Here is a 17,668-nt window from a genome sequence, read left to right as displayed (position 1 = left end):
GGTATTGTTAAATCACTGTGGTAAACTCTTTCACTGCATACTATGTGACTGCGTTTCCAGCTGCTTCAATCGACCTAATATAATACTGCAACCTACCCACTAAAAGACGGACCTGCGGGGCTCGTTCACTTTCGGCCCAAACTCACTACATCCTTACGGGGCAAATGTGTTTTTGGTCCGAAAGTGAACGAGCCCCGTCCTCGTCCGGGTTCTTCAATTTCAGATTTACTTATTAGGCTTCCTGCGATACGAATATGCGACTATCGTGCACTTTATCGAGAGTTGAGGGCACAATAATGATTGCTAAATATAGATCTGCTTCTTATCTGTATGTATTGGAGTCAACCATTATGAAATTGACCAATCCTCATGTATGTGGACAGAAGGAGTTTCTATACAATCTTGAAAGTTTCCATTAACATGAACCCGTAATTTAGGCTTACCATACGTCCTCTTTTAAGAGGATTTGTCCTCTTTTTTGACTTTTTTGAAAGTGTCCTCGGAGGACGCCCTTTTGTCCTCTTTTTTGAGATTTTGTCCTCTTTTTTGCAAATTTAGGTCAGATTTAGAGGAAATTGCGAGTGATATGCCGCAAATTAGCGCAGAAGTGAAGCTCCGGCGGGTATTTTGGAGGGAAAGTGGTGATTTCAACTCTGAGCGAAAAGAAGACCTTTTTTTTTAGTCATCCACCTAGCGATGTGGAGTGAAAAACGTGTTTTTGAGCTCTGAGCGAAAAGAAGACCTTTTTTTTAGTCAACCGATCATGAAGCGGGTGAAATTTACCTGTTTTTGAGAATTCTTCTCCAGTTTTGCTTGTCTCAAATTTCTGAAAAAGTGTCCTCTTTTTTCATTTCCGAAATATGGTAAGCCTACCGTAATTGTCTGTGTAACGCCTTCAGTGAATTGGATAATTTTATTTCCAGTCGTCACTTGTCATGACTACCGGTTGCCGGTAAAGCTGACTTCGCCTAGCGTTTTATTATTGCATTGTTACGTCACGCTTCGCCAATGTCGGTTAAGTATGAGGACCAAGGACTAAGCTTAGTCAGTCTTGTCGCGAAGTCCAAATGTGAGTGGCCTATTGGCGATACTGCGATAGGTTGAATCGTAGTTATAAAAGCCTTGGTAAGCGGATAACATTGAGTGGGTCTGGGTGTATTGAGCAAACGGAAAGAGAATAATACATTGAGACAAAACTTTTTCCTTATAGCCCAATTACATTATAAAGTTAGTCTACATCGCAATATGTCAGTAAAACGAAAAAGAACAGTAACAGAGGAGAAGAGGGCATTTAATATCAAATGGGAGTTGGATTATTTTATGGTAGAAACGGCAGCCCATACTATGATGTGTCTGATATGCAATCAAGTGGTCAAAACTGCTAAAGGAGATAATGCAAGGCAGCATTTTCGTCGTCATGTGTCACACAAGTACGCAAAAATAGTGGGTGAGTCGAGGAAAAGTCGTCTCGAAAGTTTGAAGAAAAGTGTGCAAATGCAGACATCTTGCATATCAGCTTTCATTCAGTCGAAAAATAAGTTGTGCGAAGCGTCTTATATAGTCGCATATCATCTTGGTGCAGCGGGAAAGCCTTATTCAGATGGCGAACTACATAAGCGATGTCTCGTGGACGTTGTTAGGTGCATTCATCCTGGTAAGGAAACTGATTATTCTCCAATTCCTCTCTCGCGTCGTACAATTCAGCGTCGGCAAGATGATATCGCCAAACAGTTGACGATCTCCATACAGACAAAGGTTAATGAGGAAGCAACTTTATTTTCACTGGCTATCGACGAATCGACTGACATTAAGGACTCTGCACAACTATTGATCTTCATTCGCTCTCTGTCTCCAAATTTTGAGTTCTGCGAAGATCTGCTCTCAATGGAAACACTCTCCACCCACACTCGTGGTGAAGACATATTTGGGGCTGTTAAGAATGCTTGCATTCGCAATGGATTAGACTTGAAAAATCTTCGCGGTATTTGTACAGATGGAGCACCTGCAATGATAGGTAACACAAATGGCTTTGTGACAAGATTTTCAGAATTCGTGTCGAAAGAGTACGATAATAACCAGCTCACAAACCTTCATTGTATTATCCACCAAGAAGCCCTGAGTGTCAAATCTGTTGCCTTAAATGACACTCTGAAAGACGTCAATCGCATCATCTTGTACATTCGTGCAAATGGTCTTCATCATAGGCAATTTCAAGAACATCTGCAAGAGCGCGAAACGTCGGCAGAAGACATTCTCTACCACGCCGCAGTACGTTGGTTGTCCCAAGGAGACACATCTCGTCGTGTTCTACAGTTGCGAGAAGAAATACTGGAATTTTATTCCACAAAAAATAAAGACTGCCCCTTACAAAATGAGAGCTTTGTCATATATTTGGCGTTTCTTGTGGATTTTCTGTCCCATGTTAACATTTTAAACCGAAGCCTACAAGGAAAAGAAGCAACGATATGCACCATGTACAAAAAAGTATCGGATTTTCGTGACAAATGTCGTCTCCTTAAACTTCATATTCAGCAGCGTGATTTTTTCCATTTTACACAACTTAAGTCTCTCATCGACAGCTGCGAAATAAAGTTAGAAAAGATTCCGATCACTTTATTTTCGGGGATTTTTGATACTGTGTTGCAGGATTTCGCAGATCGTTTCAAAGATTTCCAAAAAATATCACATACATTACGACTTGTTGACTTTCCACACCTGGTGGAAACGGAAAGTGCACCGCCACACCTTCAGATGGAGCTGTTGGAATTGAAGAATGATGAGCAGCTTGTGACAAAGTTCAAGTGCGAGGAGAATTTGATTGACACGTGGAAAATGGCCCATGAATATCCACTTTTGCGAGAATTGGCTAGAGAAACTCTTGTTATTTTCGGAAGCACTTACGTGTGCGAGTCTGCCTTTTCGCAAATGAAATACCTGAAAAACGAGTACCGAACTCGCTTACTGAACGGAAACCTAGAGTCGCAACTAAGACTTATGGTGTCGCGTGAGGTTCCCAATTTTGCAAGTTTGTCATCTCGTATGCAAAATCAAGGAAGTCACTGATTTCAATGTTAGAGACTTTCCTTAAATATATTCGTTTCAAAATATGTTTGGTATTTATTAGATATGATAAGATTAGTAGAAATTAAGTTTTTAAACACAGCTAAAATGTCCTCCGAGGGCGGCCAAATGTCTTCGTAGGCAATTATATCGCGTCTTTATGCTTGTGGATTGCACTAAAGTGGCGTGAAATGTGGATTTCGGAATTCGCGACAGCAATGGGTATGGTTGACTTTATCAACCCAAATAACGTTAACGGGTATTTCGGGATTCAAAACGGAAGATTGAGATTTTTTTAGTCAACTCACATATGGCTGGCGGCCGTATGGCGTCGAAGTATTCGAAAGGCGGCCGTGGACGCCAGAAAAACTTGCCCACCTCTGGCCTAGAGCTACAATTCCGGTATCAGATGATATAACTCTGAAAGTTACATCGAGTGCACGCAATAACTTTTCCCTGGTTATTGCACTTAGAGAGATATTGGCATACTTTGACATTTTGGGGGGTATGAAATTTACCAAGATTTCTCTATGTTCCCGAAGGCCTAGAGCTACAATTCCGGTATCAGATGATATAACTCTAAAAGTCACATCGATTGCACGCAAAAACTTTTCCCTGGCTATTGTACTTAGAGAGATATTGGCATACTTTGACATTTTGGGGGGTATGTAATTTACCAAGATTTCTCTATGTTCCCGAAGGCCTAGAGCTACAATTCCGGTATCAGATGATATAACTCTAAAAGTTACATTGATTGCACGCAATAACTTTTACCTGGCTATTGTACTTAGAGAGATATTGGCATACTTTGACATTTTGGGGGGTATGAAATTTACCAAGATTTCTCTATGTTCCCGAAGGCCTAGAGCTACAATTCCGGTATCAGATGATATAACTTTAAAAGTTACATCGATTGCACCCAATAACTTTTCCCTGGCTATTGTACTTAGAGAGATATTGGCATACTTTGACATTTTGGGGGGTATGAAATTTACCAAGATTTCTCTATGTTCCCGAAGGCCTAGAACTACAATTCCGGTATCAGAGTGTCTAACTCTGAAAGTTACATCGATTGCACGCAATAACTTTTCCCTGGCTATTGTACTTAGAGAGATATTGGCATACTTTGACATTTGGGGGGGTATGTAATTTACCAAGATTTCTCTATGTTCCCGAAGGCCTAGAGCAGGGGTGGGCAACCTGCGGCCGTGGAGGCATAATTGTGCGGCCGTGAGCGCGTGATGTGAAATGCATGTGCTGGCGGCCGTGTGTTGATGGATCATATGTTACATGTATGATAAAACTTATTGCGACGATGCAGGGTATTGTTAAATCACTGTGGTAAACTCTTTCACTGCATACTATGTGACTGCGTTTCCAGCTGCTTCAATCGACCTAATATAATACTGCAACCTACCCACTAAAAGACGGACCTGCGGGGCTCGTTCACTTTCGGCCCAAACTCACTACATCCTTACGGGGCAAATGTGTTTTTGGTCCGAAAGTGAACGAGCCCCGTCCTCGTCCGGGTTCTTCAATTTCAGATTTACTTATTAGGCTTCCTGCGATACGAATATGCGACTATCGTGCACTTTATCGAGAGTTGAGGGCACAATAATGATTGCTAAATATAGATCTGCTTCTTATCTGTATGTATTGGAGTCAACCATTATGAAATTGACCAATCCTCATGTATGTGGACAGAAGGAGTTTCTATACAATCTTGAAAGTTTCCATTAACATGAACCCGTAATTTAGGCTTACCATACGTCCTCTTTTAAGAGGATTTGTCCTCTTTTTTGACTTTTTTGAAAGTGTCCTCGGAGGACGCCCTTTTGTCCTCTTTTTTGAGATTTTGTCCTCTTTTTTGCAAATTTAGGTCAGATTTAGAGGAAATTGCGAGTGATATGCCGCAAATTAGCGCAGAAGTGAAGCTCCGGCGGGTATTTTGGAGGGAAAGTGGTGATTTCAACTCTGAGCGAAAAGAAGACCTTTTTTTTTAGTCATCCACCTAGCGATGTGGAGTGAAAAACGTGTTTTTGAGCTCTGAGCGAAAAGAAGACCTTTTTTTTAGTCAACCGATCATGAAGCGGGTGAAATTTACCTGTTTTTGAGAATTCTTCTCCAGTTTTGCTTGTCTCAAATTTCTGAAAAAGTGTCCTCTTTTTTCATTTCCGAAATATGGTAAGCCTACCGTAATTGTCTGTGTAACGCCTTCAGTGAATTGGATAATTTTATTTCCAGTCGTCACTTGTCATGACTACCGGTTGCCGGTAAAGCTGACTTCGCCTAGCGTTTTATTATTGCATTGTTACGTCACGCTTCGCCAATGTCGGTTAAGTATGAGGACCAAGGACTAAGCTTAGTCAGTCTTGTCGCGAAGTCCAAATGTGAGTGGCCTATTGGCGATACTGCGATAGGTTGAATCGTAGTTATAAAAGCCTTGGTAAGCGGATAACATTGAGTGGGTCTGGGTGTATTGAGCAAACGGAAAGAGAATAATACATTGAGACAAAACTTTTTCCTTATAGCCCAATTACATTATAAAGTTAGTCTACATCGCAATATGTCAGTAAAACGAAAAAGAACAGTAACAGAGGAGAAGAGGGCATTTAATATCAAATGGGAGTTGGATTATTTTATGGTAGAAACGGCAGCCCATACTATGATGTGTCTGATATGCAATCAAGTGGTCAAAACTGCTAAAGGAGATAATGCAAGGCAGCATTTTCGTCGTCATGTGTCACACAAGTACGCAAAAATAGTGGGTGAGTCGAGGAAAAGTCGTCTCGAAAGTTTGAAGAAAAGTGTGCAAATGCAGACATCTTGCATATCAGCTTTCATTCAGTCGAAAAATAAGTTGTGCGAAGCGTCTTATATAGTCGCATATCATCTTGGTGCAGCGGGAAAGCCTTATTCAGATGGCGAACTACATAAGCGATGTCTCGTGGACGTTGTTAGGTGCATTCATCCTGGTAAGGAAACTGATTATTCTCCAATTCCTCTCTCGCGTCGTACAATTCAGCGTCGGCAAGATGATATCGCCAAACAGTTGACGATCTCCATACAGACAAAGGTTAATGAGGAAGCAACTTTATTTTCACTGGCTATCGACGAATCGACTGACATTAAGGACTCTGCACAACTATTGATCTTCATTCGCTCTCTGTCTCCAAATTTTGAGTTCTGCGAAGATCTGCTCTCAATGGAAACACTCTCCACCCACACTCGTGGTGAAGACATATTTGGGGCTGTTAAGAATGCTTGCATTCGCAATGGATTAGACTTGAAAAATCTTCGCGGTATTTGTACAGATGGAGCACCTGCAATGATAGGTAACACAAATGGCTTTGTGACAAGATTTTCAGAATTCGTGTCGAAAGAGTACGATAATAACCAGCTCACAAACCTTCATTGTATTATCCACCAAGAAGCCCTGAGTGTCAAATCTGTTGCCTTAAATGACACTCTGAAAGACGTCAATCGCATCATCTTGTACATTCGTGCAAATGGTCTTCATCATAGGCAATTTCAAGAACATCTGCAAGAGCGCGAAACGTCGGCAGAAGACATTCTCTACCACGCCGCAGTACGTTGGTTGTCCCAAGGAGACACATCTCGTCGTGTTCTACAGTTGCGAGAAGAAATACTGGAATTTTATTCCACAAAAAATAAAGACTGCCCCTTACAAAATGAGAGCTTTGTCATATATTTGGCGTTTCTTGTGGATTTTCTGTCCCATGTTAACATTTTAAACCGAAGCCTACAAGGAAAAGAAGCAACGATATGCACCATGTACAAAAAAGTATCGGATTTTCGTGACAAATGTCGTCTCCTTAAACTTCATATTCAGCAGCGTGATTTTTTCCATTTTACACAACTTAAGTCTCTCATCGACAGCTGCGAAATAAAGTTAGAAAAGATTCCGATCACTTTATTTTCGGGGATTTTTGATACTGTGTTGCAGGATTTCGCAGATCGTTTCAAAGATTTCCAAAAAATATCACATACATTACGACTTGTTGACTTTCCACACCTGGTGGAAACGGAAAGTGCACCGCCACACCTTCAGATGGAGCTGTTGGAATTGAAGAATGATGAGCAGCTTGTGACAAAGTTCAAGTGCGAGGAGAATTTGATTGACACGTGGAAAATGGCCCATGAATATCCACTTTTGCGAGAATTGGCTAGAGAAACTCTTGTTATTTTCGGAAGCACTTACGTGTGCGAGTCTGCCTTTTCGCAAATGAAATACCTGAAAAACGAGTACCGAACTCGCTTACTGAACGGAAACCTAGAGTCGCAACTAAGACTTATGGTGTCGCGTGAGGTTCCCAATTTTGCAAGTTTGTCATCTCGTATGCAAAATCAAGGAAGTCACTGATTTCAATGTTAGAGACTTTCCTTAAATATATTCGTTTCAAAATATGTTTGGTATTTATTAGATATGATAAGATTAGTAGAAATTAAGTTTTTAAACACAGCTAAAATGTCCTCCGAGGGCGGCCAAATGTCTTCGTAGGCAATTATATCGCGTCTTTATGCTTGTGGATTGCACTAAAGTGGCGTGAAATGTGGATTTCGGAATTCGCGACAGCAATGGGTATGGTTGACTTTATCAACCCAAATAACGTTAACGGGTATTTCGGGATTCAAAACGGAAGATTGAGATTTTTTTAGTCAACTCACATATGGCTGGCGGCCGTATGGCGTCGAAGTATTCGAAAGGCGGCCGTGGACGCCAGAAAAACTTGCCCACCTCTGGCCTAGAGCTACAATTCCGGTATCAGATGATATAACTCTGAAAGTTACATCGAGTGCACGCAATAACTTTTCCCTGGTTATTGCACTTAGAGAGATATTGGCATACTTTGACATTTTGGGGGGTATGAAATTTACCAAGATTTCTCTATGTTCCCGAAGGCCTAGAGCTACAATTCCGGTATCAGATGATATAACTCTAAAAGTCACATCGATTGCACGCAAAAACTTTTCCCTGGCTATTGTACTTAGAGAGATATTGGCATACTTTGACATTTTGGGGGGTATGTAATTTACCAAGATTTCTCTATGTTCCCGAAGGCCTAGAGCTACAATTCCGGTATCAGATGATATAACTCTAAAAGTTACATTGATTGCACGCAATAACTTTTACCTGGCTATTGTACTTAGAGAGATATTGGCATACTTTGACATTTTGGGGGGTATGAAATTTACCAAGATTTCTCTATGTTCCCGAAGGCCTAGAGCTACAATTCCGGTATCAGATGATATAACTTTAAAAGTTACATCGATTGCACCCAATAACTTTTCCCTGGCTATTGTACTTAGAGAGATATTGGCATACTTTGACATTTTGGGGGGTATGAAATTTACCAAGATTTCTCTATGTTCCCGAAGGCCTAGAACTACAATTCCGGTATCAGAGTGTCTAACTCTGAAAGTTACATCGATTGCACGCAATAACTTTTCCCTGGCTATTGTACTTAGAGAGATATTGGCATACTTTGACATTTGGGGGGGTATGTAATTTACCAAGATTTCTCTATGTTCCCGAAGGCCTAGAGCAGGGGTGGGCAACCTGCGGCCGTGGAGGCATAATTGTGCGGCCGTGAGCGCGTGATGTGAAATGCATGTGCTGGCGGCCGTGTGTTGATGGATCATATGTTACATGTATGATAAAACTTATTGCGACGATGCAGGGTATTGTTAAATCACTGTGGTAAACTCTTTCACTGCATACTATGTGACTGCGTTTCCAGCTGCTTCAATCGACCTAATATAATACTGCAACCTACCCACTAAAAGACGGACCTGCGGGGCTCGTTCACTTTCGGCCCAAACTCACTACATCCTTACGGGGCAAATGTGTTTTTGGTCCGAAAGTGAACGAGCCCCGTCCTCGTCCGGGTTCTTCAATTTCAGATTTACTTATTAGGCTTCCTGCGATACGAATATGCGACTATCGTGCACTTTATCGAGAGTTGAGGGCACAATAATGATTGCTAAATATAGATCTGCTTCTTATCTGTATGTATTGGAGTCAACCATTATGAAATTGACCAATCCTCATGTATGTGGACAGAAGGAGTTTCTATACAATCTTGAAAGTTTCCATTAACATGAACCCGTAATTTAGGCTTACCATACGTCCTCTTTTAAGAGGATTTGTCCTCTTTTTTGACTTTTTTGAAAGTGTCCTCGGAGGACGCCCTTTTGTCCTCTTTTTTGAGATTTTGTCCTCTTTTTTGCAAATTTAGGTCAGATTTAGAGGAAATTGCGAGTGATATGCCGCAAATTAGCGCAGAAGTGAAGCTCCGGCGGGTATTTTGGAGGGAAAGTGGTGATTTCAACTCTGAGCGAAAAGAAGACCTTTTTTTTTAGTCATCCACCTAGCGATGTGGAGTGAAAAACGTGTTTTTGAGCTCTGAGCGAAAAGAAGACCTTTTTTTTAGTCAACCGATCATGAAGCGGGTGAAATTTACCTGTTTTTGAGAATTCTTCTCCAGTTTTGCTTGTCTCAAATTTCTGAAAAAGTGTCCTCTTTTTTCATTTCCGAAATATGGTAAGCCTACCGTAATTGTCTGTGTAACGCCTTCAGTGAATTGGATAATTTTATTTCCAGTCGTCACTTGTCATGACTACCGGTTGCCGGTAAAGCTGACTTCGCCTAGCGTTTTATTATTGCATTGTTACGTCACGCTTCGCCAATGTCGGTTAAGTATGAGGACCAAGGACTAAGCTTAGTCAGTCTTGTCGCGAAGTCCAAATGTGAGTGGCCTATTGGCGATACTGCGATAGGTTGAATCGTAGTTATAAAAGCCTTGGTAAGCGGATAACATTGAGTGGGTCTGGGTGTATTGAGCAAACGGAAAGAGAATAATACATTGAGACAAAACTTTTTCCTTATAGCCCAATTACATTATAAAGTTAGTCTACATCGCAATATGTCAGTAAAACGAAAAAGAACAGTAACAGAGGAGAAGAGGGCATTTAATATCAAATGGGAGTTGGATTATTTTATGGTAGAAACGGCAGCCCATACTATGATGTGTCTGATATGCAATCAAGTGGTCAAAACTGCTAAAGGAGATAATGCAAGGCAGCATTTTCGTCGTCATGTGTCACACAAGTACGCAAAAATAGTGGGTGAGTCGAGGAAAAGTCGTCTCGAAAGTTTGAAGAAAAGTGTGCAAATGCAGACATCTTGCATATCAGCTTTCATTCAGTCGAAAAATAAGTTGTGCGAAGCGTCTTATATAGTCGCATATCATCTTGGTGCAGCGGGAAAGCCTTATTCAGATGGCGAACTACATAAGCGATGTCTCGTGGACGTTGTTAGGTGCATTCATCCTGGTAAGGAAACTGATTATTCTCCAATTCCTCTCTCGCGTCGTACAATTCAGCGTCGGCAAGATGATATCGCCAAACAGTTGACGATCTCCATACAGACAAAGGTTAATGAGGAAGCAACTTTATTTTCACTGGCTATCGACGAATCGACTGACATTAAGGACTCTGCACAACTATTGATCTTCATTCGCTCTCTGTCTCCAAATTTTGAGTTCTGCGAAGATCTGCTCTCAATGGAAACACTCTCCACCCACACTCGTGGTGAAGACATATTTGGGGCTGTTAAGAATGCTTGCATTCGCAATGGATTAGACTTGAAAAATCTTCGCGGTATTTGTACAGATGGAGCACCTGCAATGATAGGTAACACAAATGGCTTTGTGACAAGATTTTCAGAATTCGTGTCGAAAGAGTACGATAATAACCAGCTCACAAACCTTCATTGTATTATCCACCAAGAAGCCCTGAGTGTCAAATCTGTTGCCTTAAATGACACTCTGAAAGACGTCAATCGCATCATCTTGTACATTCGTGCAAATGGTCTTCATCATAGGCAATTTCAAGAACATCTGCAAGAGCGCGAAACGTCGGCAGAAGACATTCTCTACCACGCCGCAGTACGTTGGTTGTCCCAAGGAGACACATCTCGTCGTGTTCTACAGTTGCGAGAAGAAATACTGGAATTTTATTCCACAAAAAATAAAGACTGCCCCTTACAAAATGAGAGCTTTGTCATATATTTGGCGTTTCTTGTGGATTTTCTGTCCCATGTTAACATTTTAAACCGAAGCCTACAAGGAAAAGAAGCAACGATATGCACCATGTACAAAAAAGTATCGGATTTTCGTGACAAATGTCGTCTCCTTAAACTTCATATTCAGCAGCGTGATTTTTTCCATTTTACACAACTTAAGTCTCTCATCGACAGCTGCGAAATAAAGTTAGAAAAGATTCCGATCACTTTATTTTCGGGGATTTTTGATACTGTGTTGCAGGATTTCGCAGATCGTTTCAAAGATTTCCAAAAAATATCACATACATTACGACTTGTTGACTTTCCACACCTGGTGGAAACGGAAAGTGCACCGCCACACCTTCAGATGGAGCTGTTGGAATTGAAGAATGATGAGCAGCTTGTGACAAAGTTCAAGTGCGAGGAGAATTTGATTGACACGTGGAAAATGGCCCATGAATATCCACTTTTGCGAGAATTGGCTAGAGAAACTCTTGTTATTTTCGGAAGCACTTACGTGTGCGAGTCTGCCTTTTCGCAAATGAAATACCTGAAAAACGAGTACCGAACTCGCTTACTGAACGGAAACCTAGAGTCGCAACTAAGACTTATGGTGTCGCGTGAGGTTCCCAATTTTGCAAGTTTGTCATCTCGTATGCAAAATCAAGGAAGTCACTGATTTCAATGTTAGAGACTTTCCTTAAATATATTCGTTTCAAAATATGTTTGGTATTTATTAGATATGATAAGATTAGTAGAAATTAAGTTTTTAAACACAGCTAAAATGTCCTCCGAGGGCGGCCAAATGTCTTCGTAGGCAATTATATCGCGTCTTTATGCTTGTGGATTGCACTAAAGTGGCGTGAAATGTGGATTTCGGAATTCGCGACAGCAATGGGTATGGTTGACTTTATCAACCCAAATAACGTTAACGGGTATTTCGGGATTCAAAACGGAAGATTGAGATTTTTTTAGTCAACTCACATATGGCTGGCGGCCGTATGGCGTCGAAGTATTCGAAAGGCGGCCGTGGACGCCAGAAAAACTTGCCCACCTCTGGCCTAGAGCTACAATTCCGGTATCAGATGATATAACTCTGAAAGTTACATCGAGTGCACGCAATAACTTTTCCCTGGTTATTGCACTTAGAGAGATATTGGCATACTTTGACATTTTGGGGGGTATGAAATTTACCAAGATTTCTCTATGTTCCCGAAGGCCTAGAGCTACAATTCCGGTATCAGATGATATAACTCTAAAAGTCACATCGATTGCACGCAAAAACTTTTCCCTGGCTATTGTACTTAGAGAGATATTGGCATACTTTGACATTTTGGGGGGTATGTAATTTACCAAGATTTCTCTATGTTCCCGAAGGCCTAGAGCTACAATTCCGGTATCAGATGATATAACTCTAAAAGTTACATTGATTGCACGCAATAACTTTTACCTGGCTATTGTACTTAGAGAGATATTGGCATACTTTGACATTTTGGGGGGTATGAAATTTACCAAGATTTCTCTATGTTCCCGAAGGCCTAGAGCTACAATTCCGGTATCAGATGATATAACTTTAAAAGTTACATCGATTGCACCCAATAACTTTTCCCTGGCTATTGTACTTAGAGAGATATTGGCATACTTTGACATTTTGGGGGGTATGAAATTTACCAAGATTTCTCTATGTTCCCGAAGGCCTAGAACTACAATTCCGGTATCAGAGTGTCTAACTCTGAAAGTTACATCGATTGCACGCAATAACTTTTCCCTGGCTATTGTACTTAGAGAGATATTGGCATACTTTGACATTTGGGGGGGTATGTAATTTACCAAGATTTCTCTATGTTCCCGAAGGCCTAGAGCAGGGGTGGGCAACCTGCGGCCGTGGAGGCATAATTGTGCGGCCGTGAGCGCGTGATGTGAAATGCATGTGCTGGCGGCCGTGTGTTGATGGATCATATGTTACATGTATGATAAAACTTATTGCGACGATGCAGGGTATTGTTAAATCACTGTGGTAAACTCTTTCACTGCATACTATGTGACTGCGTTTCCAGCTGCTTCAATCGACCTAATATAATACTGCAACCTACCCACTAAAAGACGGACCTGCGGGGCTCGTTCACTTTCGGCCCAAACTCACTACATCCTTACGGGGCAAATGTGTTTTTGGTCCGAAAGTGAACGAGCCCCGTCCTCGTCCGGGTTCTTCAATTTCAGATTTACTTATTAGGCTTCCTGCGATACGAATATGCGACTATCGTGCACTTTATCGAGAGTTGAGGGCACAATAATGATTGCTAAATATAGATCTGCTTCTTATCTGTATGTATTGGAGTCAACCATTATGAAATTGACCAATCCTCATGTATGTGGACAGAAGGAGTTTCTATACAATCTTGAAAGTTTCCATTAACATGAACCCGTAATTTAGGCTTACCATACGTCCTCTTTTAAGAGGATTTGTCCTCTTTTTTGACTTTTTTGAAAGTGTCCTCGGAGGACGCCCTTTTGTCCTCTTTTTTGAGATTTTGTCCTCTTTTTTGCAAATTTAGGTCAGATTTAGAGGAAATTGCGAGTGATATGCCGCAAATTAGCGCAGAAGTGAAGCTCCGGCGGGTATTTTGGAGGGAAAGTGGTGATTTCAACTCTGAGCGAAAAGAAGACCTTTTTTTTTAGTCATCCACCTAGCGATGTGGAGTGAAAAACGTGTTTTTGAGCTCTGAGCGAAAAGAAGACCTTTTTTTTAGTCAACCGATCATGAAGCGGGTGAAATTTACCTGTTTTTGAGAATTCTTCTCCAGTTTTGCTTGTCTCAAATTTCTGAAAAAGTGTCCTCTTTTTTCATTTCCGAAATATGGTAAGCCTACCGTAATTGTCTGTGTAACGCCTTCAGTGAATTGGATAATTTTATTTCCAGTCGTCACTTGTCATGACTACCGGTTGCCGGTAAAGCTGACTTCGCCTAGCGTTTTATTATTGCATTGTTACGTCACGCTTCGCCAATGTCGGTTAAGTATGAGGACCAAGGACTAAGCTTAGTCAGTCTTGTCGCGAAGTCCAAATGTGAGTGGCCTATTGGCGATACTGCGATAGGTTGAATCGTAGTTATAAAAGCCTTGGTAAGCGGATAACATTGAGTGGGTCTGGGTGTATTGAGCAAACGGAAAGAGAATAATACATTGAGACAAAACTTTTTCCTTATAGCCCAATTACATTATAAAGTTAGTCTACATCGCAATATGTCAGTAAAACGAAAAAGAACAGTAACAGAGGAGAAGAGGGCATTTAATATCAAATGGGAGTTGGATTATTTTATGGTAGAAACGGCAGCCCATACTATGATGTGTCTGATATGCAATCAAGTGGTCAAAACTGCTAAAGGAGATAATGCAAGGCAGCATTTTCGTCGTCATGTGTCACACAAGTACGCAAAAATAGTGGGTGAGTCGAGGAAAAGTCGTCTCGAAAGTTTGAAGAAAAGTGTGCAAATGCAGACATCTTGCATATCAGCTTTCATTCAGTCGAAAAATAAGTTGTGCGAAGCGTCTTATATAGTCGCATATCATCTTGGTGCAGCGGGAAAGCCTTATTCAGATGGCGAACTACATAAGCGATGTCTCGTGGACGTTGTTAGGTGCATTCATCCTGGTAAGGAAACTGATTATTCTCCAATTCCTCTCTCGCGTCGTACAATTCAGCGTCGGCAAGATGATATCGCCAAACAGTTGACGATCTCCATACAGACAAAGGTTAATGAGGAAGCAACTTTATTTTCACTGGCTATCGACGAATCGACTGACATTAAGGACTCTGCACAACTATTGATCTTCATTCGCTCTCTGTCTCCAAATTTTGAGTTCTGCGAAGATCTGCTCTCAATGGAAACACTCTCCACCCACACTCGTGGTGAAGACATATTTGGGGCTGTTAAGAATGCTTGCATTCGCAATGGATTAGACTTGAAAAATCTTCGCGGTATTTGTACAGATGGAGCACCTGCAATGATAGGTAACACAAATGGCTTTGTGACAAGATTTTCAGAATTCGTGTCGAAAGAGTACGATAATAACCAGCTCACAAACCTTCATTGTATTATCCACCAAGAAGCCCTGAGTGTCAAATCTGTTGCCTTAAATGACACTCTGAAAGACGTCAATCGCATCATCTTGTACATTCGTGCAAATGGTCTTCATCATAGGCAATTTCAAGAACATCTGCAAGAGCGCGAAACGTCGGCAGAAGACATTCTCTACCACGCCGCAGTACGTTGGTTGTCCCAAGGAGACACATCTCGTCGTGTTCTACAGTTGCGAGAAGAAATACTGGAATTTTATTCCACAAAAAATAAAGACTGCCCCTTACAAAATGAGAGCTTTGTCATATATTTGGCGTTTCTTGTGGATTTTCTGTCCCATGTTAACATTTTAAACCGAAGCCTACAAGGAAAAGAAGCAACGATATGCACCATGTACAAAAAAGTATCGGATTTTCGTGACAAATGTCGTCTCCTTAAACTTCATATTCAGCAGCGTGATTTTTTCCATTTTACACAACTTAAGTCTCTCATCGACAGCTGCGAAATAAAGTTAGAAAAGATTCCGATCACTTTATTTTCGGGGATTTTTGATACTGTGTTGCAGGATTTCGCAGATCGTTTCAAAGATTTCCAAAAAATATCACATACATTACGACTTGTTGACTTTCCACACCTGGTGGAAACGGAAAGTGCACCGCCACACCTTCAGATGGAGCTGTTGGAATTGAAGAATGATGAGCAGCTTGTGACAAAGTTCAAGTGCGAGGAGAATTTGATTGACACGTGGAAAATGGCCCATGAATATCCACTTTTGCGAGAATTGGCTAGAGAAACTCTTGTTATTTTCGGAAGCACTTACGTGTGCGAGTCTGCCTTTTCGCAAATGAAATACCTGAAAAACGAGTACCGAACTCGCTTACTGAACGGAAACCTAGAGTCGCAACTAAGACTTATGGTGTCGCGTGAGGTTCCCAATTTTGCAAGTTTGTCATCTCGTATGCAAAATCAAGGAAGTCACTGATTTCAATGTTAGAGACTTTCCTTAAATATATTCGTTTCAAAATATGTTTGGTATTTATTAGATATGATAAGATTAGTAGAAATTAAGTTTTTAAACACAGCTAAAATGTCCTCCGAGGGCGGCCAAATGTCTTCGTAGGCAATTATATCGCGTCTTTATGCTTGTGGATTGCACTAAAGTGGCGTGAAATGTGGATTTCGGAATTCGCGACAGCAATGGGTATGGTTGACTTTATCAACCCAAATAACGTTAACGGGTATTTCGGGATTCAAAACGGAAGATTGAGATTTTTTTAGTCAACTCACATATGGCTGGCGGCCGTATGGCGTCGAAGTATTCGAAAGGCGGCCGTGGACGCCAGAAAAACTTGCCCACCTCTGGCCTAGAGCTACAATTCCGGTATCAGATGATATAACTCTGAAAGTTACATCGAGTGCACGCAATAACTTTTCCCTGGTTATTGCACTTAGAGAGATATTGGCATACTTTGACATTTTGGGGGGTATGAAATTTACCAAGATTTCTCTATGTTCCCGAAGGCCTAGAGCTACAATTCCGGTATCAGATGATATAACTCTAAAAGTCACATCGATTGCACGCAAAAACTTTTCCCTGGCTATTGTACTTAGAGAGATATTGGCATACTTTGACATTTTGGGGGGTATGTAATTTACCAAGATTTCTCTATGTTCCCGAAGGCCTAGAGCTACAATTCCGGTATCAGATGATATAACTCTAAAAGTTACATTGATTGCACGCAATAACTTTTACCTGGCTATTGTACTTAGAGAGATATTGGCATACTTTGACATTTTGGGGGGTATGAAATTTACCAAGATTTCTCTATGTTCCCGAAGGCCTAGAGCTACAATTCCGGTATCAGATGATATAACTTTAAAAGTTACATCGATTGCACCCAATAACTTTTCCCTGGCTATTGTACTTAGAGAGATATTGGCATACTTTGACATTTTGGGGGGTATGAAATTTACCAAGATTTCTCTATGTTCCCGAAGGCCTAGAACTACAATTCCGGTATCAGAGTGTCTAACTCTGAAAGTTACATCGATTGCACGCAATAACTTTTCCCTGGCTATTGTACTTAGAGAGATATTGGCATACTTTGACATTTGGGGGGGTATGTAATTTACCAAGATTTCTCTATGTTCCCGAAGGCCTAGAGCAGGGGTGGGCAACCTGCGGCCGTGGAGGCATAATTGTGCGGCCGTGAGCGCGTGATGTGAAATGCATGTGCTGGCGGCCGTGTGTTGATGGATCATATGTTACATGTATGATAAAACTTATTGCGACGATGCAGGGTATTGTTAAATCACTGTGGTAAACTCTTTCACTGCATACTATGTGACTGCGTTTCCAGCTGCTTCAATCGACCTAATATAATACTGCAACCTACCCACTAAAAGACGGACCTGCGGGGCTCGTTCACTTTCGGCCCAAACTC

General features: G+C 41.2%; 4 protein-coding genes across 4 annotated transcripts; all 4 read left to right on the top strand.

Moving 5' to 3' along the window:
- The first annotated feature begins 1,347 nt into the window (after positions 1–1,347).
- LOC145450023 (general transcription factor II-I repeat domain-containing protein 2-like) lies at positions 1,348–3,063 on the top strand. The gene has a single exon (XM_080328475.1). It carries the CDS (start codon positions 1,348–1,350, stop codon positions 3,061–3,063), a length of 1,716 nt encoding a protein of 571 aa, XP_080184601.1.
- Positions 3,064–5,728: 2,665 nt separating this feature from the next.
- LOC145450021 (general transcription factor II-I repeat domain-containing protein 2-like) lies at positions 5,729–7,444 on the top strand. Its single transcript, XM_080328474.1, has one exon. It carries the CDS (start codon positions 5,729–5,731, stop codon positions 7,442–7,444), a length of 1,716 nt encoding a protein of 571 aa, XP_080184600.1.
- Positions 7,445–10,109: 2,665 nt separating this feature from the next.
- LOC145450020 (general transcription factor II-I repeat domain-containing protein 2-like) lies at positions 10,110–11,825 on the top strand. Its single transcript, XM_080328473.1, has one exon. The coding sequence runs from the start codon at positions 10,110–10,112 to the stop codon at positions 11,823–11,825; it is 1,716 nt and encodes a 571-aa protein (XP_080184599.1).
- A 2,665-nt stretch (positions 11,826–14,490) lies between these two features.
- LOC145450019 (general transcription factor II-I repeat domain-containing protein 2-like) lies at positions 14,491–16,206 on the top strand. Its single transcript, XM_080328472.1, has one exon. It carries the CDS (start codon positions 14,491–14,493, stop codon positions 16,204–16,206), a length of 1,716 nt encoding a protein of 571 aa, XP_080184598.1.
- Positions 16,207–17,668: the final 1,462 nt, after the last annotated feature.

Source organism: Botryllus schlosseri, chromosome 11 (genome assembly GCF_051294905.1).
Source record: "Botryllus schlosseri isolate E-star chromosome 11, Bs_hap1, whole genome shotgun sequence".
Lineage (NCBI taxonomy): Eukaryota > Metazoa > Chordata > Ascidiacea > Stolidobranchia > Styelidae > Botryllus > Botryllus schlosseri.
Note: the sequence above shows the minus strand (reverse complement) of the source record. Positions and strands in the feature narration are given on the sequence as shown.